The sequence below is a fragment of the Brassica napus genome, chromosome C9 (assembly GCF_020379485.1).
Source record: "Brassica napus cultivar Da-Ae chromosome C9, Da-Ae, whole genome shotgun sequence".
Lineage (NCBI taxonomy): Eukaryota > Viridiplantae > Streptophyta > Magnoliopsida > Brassicales > Brassicaceae > Brassica > Brassica napus.
Genome location: NC_063452.1, coordinates 2,120,798 through 2,132,317, shown reverse-complemented (window position 1 = coordinate 2,132,317; position 11,520 = coordinate 2,120,798). Strand labels below are relative to the sequence as shown.

The 11,520-nt window shown below is 27.9% G+C and overlaps 1 protein-coding gene across 1 annotated transcript; it reads left to right on the top strand.

Moving 5' to 3' along the window:
• Nucleotides 1-4,734: 4,734 nt before the first annotated feature.
• LOC106401952 (CLAVATA3/ESR (CLE)-related protein 25) lies at nucleotides 4,735-6,094 on the top strand. Its single transcript, XM_013842577.3, has 3 exons — nucleotides 4,735-5,177; nucleotides 5,621-5,685; nucleotides 5,759-6,094. The coding sequence occupies exons 1-2, from the start codon at nucleotides 4,969-4,971 to the stop codon at nucleotides 5,655-5,657; spliced, it is 246 nt and encodes an 81-aa protein (XP_013698031.1). The 5' UTR covers nucleotides 4,735-4,968; the 3' UTR covers nucleotides 5,658-5,685; nucleotides 5,759-6,094.
• Nucleotides 6,095-11,520: the final 5,426 nt, after the last annotated feature.

Below are 11,520 nucleotides of genomic sequence, written 5' to 3'. Positions count from 1 at the left end.
GTTATGTTCCCTAATGGTTCATAGTTTTAGCAAAACTTAATAAAAGTCTTTTATCATCAACCTCAAGCAAGCAACACATGATAACTGAATGATGTAACAATGTACGATCTTTAGTAAGAAACAAATTTGTTTTATATTCTTTTAGAATAAAAGGAATGAAAAAAAATTGGAATGAAAACAAAATTAGAAATAGTAAGGAATACATTATTTTCTTTGATTCATTGGTCACCGGTTAGATTCTAAGTCTAACAAGATCAAACCAAAATATGATGAGACGACAATTAATTTAAATAACAAACCAAATCATATACATTAACAGACTTCCCTAAATTGAATGCTACATTTATGATGTATATTTCAATGAATTGACCTAGATTAGTTATTGGTTAGGTGTAATTGAAATGTAGTTCGTGGAATCAAATCTATAAGAGTAAGCAAATAATTATATAAAATTAGTTATGAATTTAAAATAAAACGAAACATATGCAATAAAACTATTGCTTTCATAATATAAATTATGAATATAGGATAAAACAAAACATAGACTATAGAATGATATGATACGAAAGGAACAAATTATACGCCACAAGAATTGAGTCAATCAAATATATTCCATCGCGAGATTAATGGCAAAAAAATTCTTACAATTTTGTGTATAATTTTTAATTGGTCATGAAAGTTGTGTATAAATTTGTAGTAATTTTCCCATATTAACCGAAACCATATTGTGTTATGTTGATTGCGTATATCAGTATCCTATATTTTTTCTATTGCATAAATTACGGTCAAACATAAAATTAGCAAAAAGAATCAAGTAAATATAGAAAACCAATATTATTGGATTTGATATTAAAAGACACAATCAAATCCCCATTTATTTAAATTCTAGGACTGATTCCCTATTTATTTACTTGAATCATATATAGTTTTGTCATATATAATATATAGATTATATATATGTTTATTATATATATATAATAAACATATATATATTCTATATATTATATATGACAAAACTTATATGTTTCAAGTAAATAAATATATGTTTATACAATATTGTCCTGGACAAAAACCCAACTAACAAAAAAACAATGTGTCTTTCTACAAAGATTAATACAAAGATGTTTGATTAATTTTATATTTGCAGATAGACACATGAGAAGATGAGAATAAGTAGAGGCTTTGATAACATTATCTTCATGCATATCCGAGAAATGTAGTTACGTCTAGGATATTAAAAATGTTATAATGTTCTAAAAACTGCAAATGCATATATACAAGAAGTAAAAATTCCTAGATATTAAACATTTAATGTGAAAAATAAATAGTATAATCACTATCTAGTTTTAATGTGCAATGACATTGCATGTAATTTATCTAGTAAAGAGAAGTATTTTTAAAAAAGGGTGCGAGGAGGACTCTCATGATGACACCTAAGTAATGATAATTTTGTTAATCACACATGAGAAAAAGATTAATAAATAAAGTTCCTCAAATAATAATAAGGGGATTTTTTTTCTAATTTTAGGTGGTCAAGATTTTCACAAAATTGTATAAATACACCTATCACATCTAACAAAAAAAATCACAAACCAAAAATCATACTACATAAAGCCAATTAAAAATATGTGTAATTCCGTTTTCATAGTTTCTATCGTTTTAATGACCATTGTTTCTCCAACTTTTCATGCTAAAACTGTGTGTAGTATCACTTGTGCGATGATGAAACACAAAGTGAAACCTTGTTTACATGGTGTCAGGCAACCAGGGGAGAAGCCAACAGATGTTTGTTGTAATGCTATATATAGTCTAAACCTCGAAGCAACAACAACACAAGCTCGAAGAGATCTCTGCCAGTGTTTTAAAGATGCTATAAAGTCATATCCATATATAAAGCTTATCGATTTTCCTGTACTTTGCGATGTTCCTCTAGCTATTCCTTTTACACCATCGATAAATTGTCAAGGGTATGTACAATTTCAACCTAGATTTCATAGTTCTGTTTTTCATTTATTTTTTATTTTTTATTTAACTTTTCTAATTTTTAATATAAATTTGTTTTTCAGAATTACATTTTGAACCGAAGAAGATACAACGGAAAAGAACTAGTAATCTTCTGTATTAAAAGAGAAGCACCAGTTTTATCTACTATAAAATTAGTCATACTAGATTCATATAATCAATTACATCTATTTGATTGCTTACATTAATTTATTAAATATATAACATTCCTAAAGTATCAAAATAATTAGAAAGATATTAATAAATCAAGTTTAACTGTAATTTGTTTTTTCTAGTTATGAAATCTATTGAGAAAAAATCTAACAAAATCTTACAAAAAAATTTAAATATTGTTTAATTAATGCATTGATTAATTTCGTAACTAGTAATACAAGAATAGTAAAATTAATTTTAGTTAATAAATTATAAAACAAAATAAAATTATATACTATTTTTATAAATTATAACTATAGTCAATATTATAGTAAAATAGAAGTAATAAATGAATTAAAATGAAAATTTAATTAAATTGGTAAATTAACATATTTAAAAAAAAATTACTTTATTTAAATGAATAAATAAATATCATTAATTTTTTTAAAAGATTAAAATAACATTCATCGTTTAAAAGGATTAAATTCGTAAATTATATAATATTTTTATACAAAAAAATGGTGACATATATTAAATTTATATCTTGAACTATATTATCTATTTATTTATTTTGATATCTAAACTATATTTCTAATGAAGTGTAACAATCATGCAATTACTGTTATTAAGACTCTAAACTATATATGGACCAAAATGGGCTCAAAATCCAAGAAAATCCTAAAGCCACAGTGACTCTCATCAGTCACATCTAGACATAGTTCGGATAAAGACAGTGAGCATAAGGTAAGATAGAAGAGCTACTTGGCATTTTAATGAAAATGAGGTAATCATAAAGGCTATCAAAGATGGTCGAGAATGGCAATTGGCTCAGCCTCTCAAGCCTTCGACAACAACATCAAAGCCCCGTCGACTTGAGACCTTCGACTTGAGACCTTCCTAAATACAATCGTACAGTGATTTTCTGACGGTGCTTGGGATAGTGCGACTGGTAGGGGAGGAATGGGATGGACCGTAAAGAACCAATCAGGTGTTTCTCTACTCCAAGGCTCTTCTCACCGGCGGTTCGTTGCTTCAGCTATGGTAGCGGAGGCACTGGCCATGAAAGACGCTATCTCCTCTGCTGTTAATACAGGTATTAAAAACTTATTCTGTGTCACAGATTGTAAAAGTCTCACGGATCTCATTACAGGTAACTCTTTTGTGACTGCTATTCAAGGCATCCTCCACGACATTGACTGATGAGTCCATCCTTGAACTCTATCTCTTTTTCTTTTATCCTTCAATGAAGCTGCTGATAGACTAGCTAAAGCAGCCCTTGTTGTTTCTCTTAATTCATCTATGGTGTAAACTTTTTTTTCTTTTGCATCAAGTAATGAAAGGCTCTACCAAAAAAAAAGATAGAAGAGCTACTTTGTTCCAACCTTTAAATACAAGAGTAAGTTGTTTGTTTCGAGTTCCAAAAAAAAAAAGGCTGTTTGTTTCAGATGTAAATACATATATTTGCTATCATTGTGGCTGTTACATCTCAAGTTCTTTGATTGGAAACATGTTACACAAAATTTCTATATGTATTTATGTTATTACATCAGTAATTTTTATGAAAGTGACTTAACTGAGAGTAAATGTCGAATCTTTCTTCCCTTCTTTCTAATGCGTTCTACTTTAATCACCAATTTTTCCATAGATTGAAATATCTAGAGGGAAATGTTGGAATGCCTTTGGTCACACAATCACTGTAAGAATCAATATTCGAAGGACACCATCCTGACCATGTCTAAGATACCTAAATAGTATAGGGGAAACAGATATTTAGTAAGAAAATTGTAGGGCCAGGTCTCTTTGAACTTTGGCTTTACTATGTATAAGGCAAGCTTCTCTTACCCACAAAGGCCAAAAGGAAGTTGCTTGTGACATGGAAACAAACTGACTCAATCTTCCCTAGCTGTCAATCAGATATGGATTTCTTTACAATTTGGATATGTTTCTAATTCTTGGTTTCTTGTAAAGATTATAGTTTAAGGTAATCATATCATTTGCTTTGAGGTATTGTGTAGTAAGCACCCTTATTATAAGTGCTTGATTTATCTTGGTAAGGAAGGAATACTTAACAAGAAAGAAAATTGTAGCTTTAGCTCCTTTTCACAGGTTTGTTATTCACTTATGTATTGTTACAGTCTTAATTGATTTTCTTTTTGTTTAAAGGAAACATCCAAGCGATTCAAGATAGTGGAAAGGAAAGTAGTAGGCTTGCTAATACTCAGTCACAAAAGTTACACTGTCCTATGCTTTTAAAATGGCTTAAAATATAGTATAGTATATAGCTTTAGCTCCTTTTCACAGGTTTGTTATTCACTTATGTTTTGTTACAGTCTTAATTGATTTTCTTTTTGTTATAAGGAAACATCCAAGCGATTCAAGATAGTGGAAAGGAAAGTAGTAGGCTTGCTAATACTCAGTCACAGAAGTTACACTGTCCTATGCTTTTAAAATGGCTTAAAATATAGTATATAGTTAGGGGAGCTTGTGAGGTCCCCAATAGTTTGCTGCATGAAAATTCACAAATCAAAGCAAAGAAAAAGGTACTTAACGGGCCCATATGTTACATAAGATGTTTTTCATCTTTAAATTAGGGCCAATCACTGATTTATCGTTCAAGGTATATAAAAACAACTTGAATGCTTGTTTTTTTGCTTCCCACTTCTCTTTTCCTTTTAGCTTCTTCTGTCCAAAGATCTCTCTATTTATGTGACAGTCACTTCACCAACATCATGGATGTTCTGCTCAGTCTATTCTTGGGTTTGGTTGGTCAGTTGTTCACGTTAAACAGGAAGCTGTAGGGACATAAGCTGCAGTATGGGTGGAAATGGCATTAGAGCTTTGGTTAGATCTGTTGTGTCTCTAGTTATCATTGTGTTTCTTCTTGTCAGTATCTTAGCAAACTCTGCACCAAGTGTTCCATCAACAGAAAACGTCAAGCCTTTGCGGTTTAGTGGTAAGGATGCGAATCTGTTTCATGTGAGCAAGCGAAAAGTTCCAAATGGACCTGATCCTATCCACAACAGGTTCTCCTCATCTTCTTTCAAGTTTTGGATCTTTAACTTTCCCTTCTTTGAGTTTGCTATCTGAGTGAGATCAAGCCTTTTGTCTTGAAGTTGGTTTAAGCAAGTTAATACAAAAAGTAAAATCTTAGATCATTAGTGTATGCTCAATTCAAGATTTTTTTTTTGGATTTAACTTTACACAAATACCGATAATCACTGGTTTCTAAAAAGATTATTAGCATGCAGAGTTCTTGTTCTTTCCTTCTTTTCAGTGGCACTTGTCTTTCTGAAAGCAGATAATGTTATCATGTTTTAAAATAAAAGCTTATTCTTTCTCTAATTTCTATGCTTTAAAGGGAACTAAAGGCACTTTTTTTTTTGTAGAACTTGACCACTTTAGTTAAAGTTCTACTGCAGAGAGAACTCAACTTTAATAAGCTTTTGTTCCAAAACTACTTCTTCAGGAAAGCAAAAACTTCGAGACGGCCAACACGAGTATGATATAGCTCTGATATATACGACGTGCATGGTATGCAACTTTTTCTATAGATATTTCATGTAACTATAATGTTTTGTCTCATGTGGGCTTTGTTCATTTTCAGACACTTACTAATTTTATGCGACCTCTACACGTCAAGAAGCTACTATTTTTTTTTTGGGGGGGGGCAATCCATACTGTCAGATTCAGATATTTGCTATGAACTCATAGCTTGTGAAGCCTCGCTCTGTTTTTGCAAAGGTGGAGTCACATCTTGCTTTGTAGCATTTTGGAAGTGAAGTTTAGCTCTCTTTTACTCTTTTTTTAAGGAACATTGCGTCTGAAGTTTGAAATCTTTAGTGAAGGTGAGAAGTTTGAAGCAGATATTATAGATTTTTAAGGGCTTTGTGGGGTTTTGTAATTACATTTGTATTAATTATAGGCTTATGTCTTCATCAAACTCTCATGTGTTTCCTCTGCTAAAGCAAACCATTAACTTAAAGTTGCTCTGTTTTCAAAATACTAACTGATTGCTACTATATAATCTATGTCTCGTAATATATCTCCCCTATAACAACTAAGTGACTCCATAATTTTGCTATCTTATTATAAGGTTTGTCCTTGGACAACTTTAGAATCACATCTTTGAGTTCTTCTGAACTTTGGGAATCTGACAAAGTGAAACACAAAAGGAGTGAGCATAGATGCAAAACCTATCTTCTCTCTCTTTTTTCTCAGTTTGATTTTGACTGTATCGAGAAGCAGACCATAAAGTAAGATTCTTCCAGAGAAAAACTCTCTTTATCCTTTTCTGCATGGGGGACAGAGTCAAGTTTTTCACTTTCCTTTTGTTCGTAAGAGAAACACACAAGTGAAAATTTGTTTTGTCACTCTTCCAAGACCAGAAACATAAGTTTAAAAGACCCAAGGGAAGTCACTTAGCATATTTTCAGTCAAAAAAAAAAAGTCACTTAGCATATACACTTCTGTTTAAAACAATAAACATAGTCTAAAAATCCATTTTAGAATCTTATGGAACAATACATTTTTCTAACTTCGTTGTAAAGTCGTACAAGATGATATATACACAAAATATAATACCTCAAGATCATATAATCACGAACATCATTAGTCATTACCATCACAAGTTTATAATGGTTTACTTCACACGGTCTTCTTCTCTTGTGTGTCGAAAATCAAAAGGAAGTCCATAAGACAAAGTGTGACCAGCAGCCACCTAACTCTGATAATTCAATAATGAAGAGACATATTTCCTGTTACATAGAGTAAATTTTAGTCGATTAATTGATCTATTTATTGACCCTTAAAATTCTGATGAAGAAAGCCACAACAAATCCACAAACCATATCATGTAATATTAGTTTCGTTTCAGTTGCCACTTGAACCAGTGACCTTTGATACAATGTCCAAAGTCTTTCTAGCTGAGTTAATGACTTCCGCTCAATATAGGAGTAGAACTGTAAAAGTCAATATATTCACTACAAAAACTGTTTGTTATAGTTATGGATTTGTCAATACTTTTTCGTCGCAACTTGATAAATAGCCACAAATTGGTGAGCGATTCTCTTTTCAATCCATGGCTAGTGAATGGCTATATGGCGAACAAGAGTGGTCGTGGCCATTCCATGACCACAACTTACCTTGCTTCTTTACTGAACCCAAAGAATTCACTAAAGCAAATAAGTCTTGAGAAGGGCTGAACTGTGTTGTTGATATTGCACACTACAGGGTGCAAGCTAACAAACAAACACGTTTGTGTTTGAACTGGATGATCTAACCTTATTTACATTTGTTCAGAACATTACATTTACAAGCCTTTAGTTTTTTTTTTTCATTTTTAAGAGGATCCAATTTCACATTTGAAACCAAACTAGAGGATCATAAATGACTGATATAAATAATGGTTTATATTGAAACTCATCCATTCCTTAGTCTAATTTTATTATAATGTTAAAGACAGATATGATCAATGATATTAATAGTAAATGTTATTTAAATTAGCAAATTGTCTTCAAAATATGTGTTGACAGATTAAATGTTTCCAAAAACGTTTTAAGCAGATTTATTTTTCTTGGTTTCAATTGATTATTTTCAAAGATAGTCAGTACTGACGACGTGGGAGACACGAAACATTGAAGTCATAACAGAAATCATTTCAGATATGTATGAAACAATTAAGGAAAAATTTGTACCAAAAACAATTTTGTTTTAGTTTTTGGTTTTTGTTTTTTGTTTTTGTAAAAACCATTTTTTATCCAATCAAGTTTTAGTTTTTAATTTTTGCTTTTGTAAAAACCATTTAACAAATGGATTTCCTAAATTTTAAGGAAACTAGTTTTCAACATTTCAACCAATTTATGAAGAAAAATCAAAACCAACTTTTGTTGGCTTTTAAAAAAAACCAATTTGATTTTTTTTTTTTATAGAAAGTACTGCATTTATTTAATTAATAATTAAATAAAACAAATTCATAAAGAGAAATTTTCCATAAGTTTTTTTAGATAACATATCATTTAAAAATAATGTAAAATAATTTATTTGTGTCTCATATCTAAAAATAAAATTATTTAATAATTGTAAAAATTATTAAACACATTAAAAATAACTAAAAATTATAAAAACATATACAATATTAATATAGTATATTATTTAAATTTTGAAAATGGTCATTCAAATGTTAAAAATAAATATATTTTATATAATAAAATTACAAAAATTTAAAATTTTAAGTACTTTTAATTTGTATAATTTATAGATATTTGTGGTTTATATTTTTTGTATGATACTTAAAAGTAAATTATTTTAAGAACATGTTAATATAGTTTTTTTTTTAAATAACAATCACTATATTTTGATAAATTTTAATGTAAACTTCTAAATTTTATTGCTATATTGTTTTATTATTTTAAAATAATGAATTGATAGTTTTTTGAAAAACTAAAAACTACAGCGAAACCAAAAACCAAAAACCAAAAACCAAAAACCAAAAACCAAAATCTAAAAACTAAAAACCAAAACCAAAAGCTGAAAATCAAAAGTAAAAACTTAAAAATCAAAAACCAAAATCAAAAAGTCAAAAACCAAAATCTAAAAACTATAAACTAAAAACTAAAACCAAAAACTAATTCAAACAATCATCACCTAAGAAACAAACACGGAAAATGAAATCATATCAGTTACAAAAAGAAAAAGAAAATGAAATCATACGCGTTATCTTACGTGGTTCCGGGTTTTAGTCTATAGGGAAATTAAACACGGTCGGTAAGACATACTAAATAGCATGCACGTTCGTGAGACAAATATCGAATAAAATACAAATCACGTATCTTCGTACTTCGCGAGACTTCAGAGATATTTAAGATCATCAATGATATATTATATTCGAGATCAATGGTGTCAGTGTACTTCCTTGAGTCACTCATGATGAGATCAAGAAGAAACCAAGGATCCATGTGTTATTTTTTGTTGGTATGGTTCTCTTTTCTTTCTTGATCAATATCAATCAACATTAACAGTTTTACTTATGTGCTGAAAACACATATCCGATTCCGGTATAAGATGCTCTCCAAGATATTGACCTTTTGAAGTTGTTTCGTTCGATGAAGATGAGAACCCAAGTGGAACAAGACTAGCATAAGAAGCGAACTTAATTTGAATGTCTTCCACCTTATCAATTTGAACTTCAAACACGAACTGATACCTAAACATACTAAAAAAAAAGAAAAAAGTAATCTGAATAAATAGCCGAATATCAAAATATTTAAAATTTAAATAGCTAACTTAAATATTTAAATTTATTTTATTATTCAAATTAATTTGTTTGTTTATTAAATTTTAATTTCAATTTATATTAGTAATTTTGGTAAGAACATCTAAATTGATATGAAAAAACTTAAACCGGGATGCCTTACACATTAAAATGTATCATCATTACTATCAAAAAGATTATAGGAAAACGGTACAAAACTACAAACTTATTTATTTTGAAAAAAAAACAAAATCAAAATTTATACAAAAATAATTAACTGTATGGTATAAGTATTATGCAATCCCTTATATATTAATTGTGGAGCATTAAACATTTTGAGTGTATTCACGTGTCATCACCATGACGATTCTCAGAATCATTAGAAAAACAGATCGGTTCATCTAAATATATATTATTTTTTTAAAATTAACAATCAAATTGATTATAAGTGCATACAAAAATATTCTTCATTATTTTCTTAAATAAAACCTATAGAATTGTCTAATATGATTAACATATATACGACAATTAATGATTTTGATTGATAAAGATTTGATAATAGTTTTTGTATCCTCCATCATTTTTGTTTAATTTATATTATTATATGTTATATTTTGAATTTTTTTAAACGACTATAAATTACTAAAATTGTTAAAAGTCTTACAGTGAAATTTTTGTAAACAATGGTTTTACTTTTTTTTGTTATAAAAAGATACAAATGTTCATAAAATCATATGAATATGAAGTATCATTTAATATATATTCAGATTATATATATATATATGATAATATTTAAATTAAACTAGGGAAATTGTCAAACATATCACATTTATAGTATCATTTTTCATGTTTACACTAACCACTTTTACTCTGAATTTTAATGAATGGTTAAGATATTTATATCCCTAGGATTAACTAATCTAACCAGAAGGTTTAGAGTTGAGGGGTAAGGTAGGGTTTTTAGAATGTGAAATTTAGGATTCTAATAAATATATAAATAAATACTTAAAAATTTTAAAAAAATAAAAAAATAAAAAATAGTTTTAAACATAATTTTTGATTTTCAAAAAGAAATTTTGAAAAATTGTTTTTTTTTGAAAAACAAATTCAAAAAAAAAATTATAAAAAAGTTCGAATTTGAAAAAAGTATAATTCGAAAACATAAATTATTTTTATTTATTTATTTAAATAATTATTTATTATATATAGAGAGAACAAGGGTATAAGAGTCTTTTGAAGAATGTATTTTTGAATAATGGTACCATGAAAGTGGTAAACATGAAAATTTCTCATTAAACTATATACCATATAAAATACATAAATATGTTAATTTCAAAAAAAATTTGGAAAAAATATTGAGACCTGAATATTTTAATTTTGAAATTTGCATTCAAATTTTAAAAAAAACAATTATAAATTAGTAGAACTATTAAAAATCTCACATTGCAAATTTTGTTTTAATGGTTTAAATTTTTTTGGTATAGCAAATATACAAATGCTAATAAAATCATATGACTAGAAACTAGGAAACTTCAATTAAATATTCATATTAAAATATGATAAATATCTAGTGGTAAATATTTTGACCGGATTTAGGAAATATAATACTAGAGATTAAGTAAAACCTAATTGGTTATTTGAAAATCTTTAGTTAGTAAAATATGGAAGTTTGTATTATTTCAAAAAAAAATTACAGATATTTGTAGCTATAGTTAGACTATATTTAAATGTGAGTAGTTTGTAATAGTATAGGTTACGAGAAATATACAAAGTATAGTTTAAAAAAAAAATTATACCTAGAATCAAATTGGATCCAACTTTGTGATTCTGTTTTAATAAATTGTAGATATTAAGATATATATATGATGTAAAAAGATAAACCAAAACCATTTTGAAAAAAAATGGGTAAATAATTTTTTTGTTTTTGGAAATATTAGCGAACACACATTCCCTTTTTATATCACATTAAAATAAAATATCACAATATAATAGTTTGAGTGTTCTTATGTAATTAAAAAAACAAACAACAGAATGACAAACAAAATATATGTAATCTGTCATTTAAAATTTATACATGCTTTAAGCAAAAAAAAGATTTACACAAGTAATATTCATGT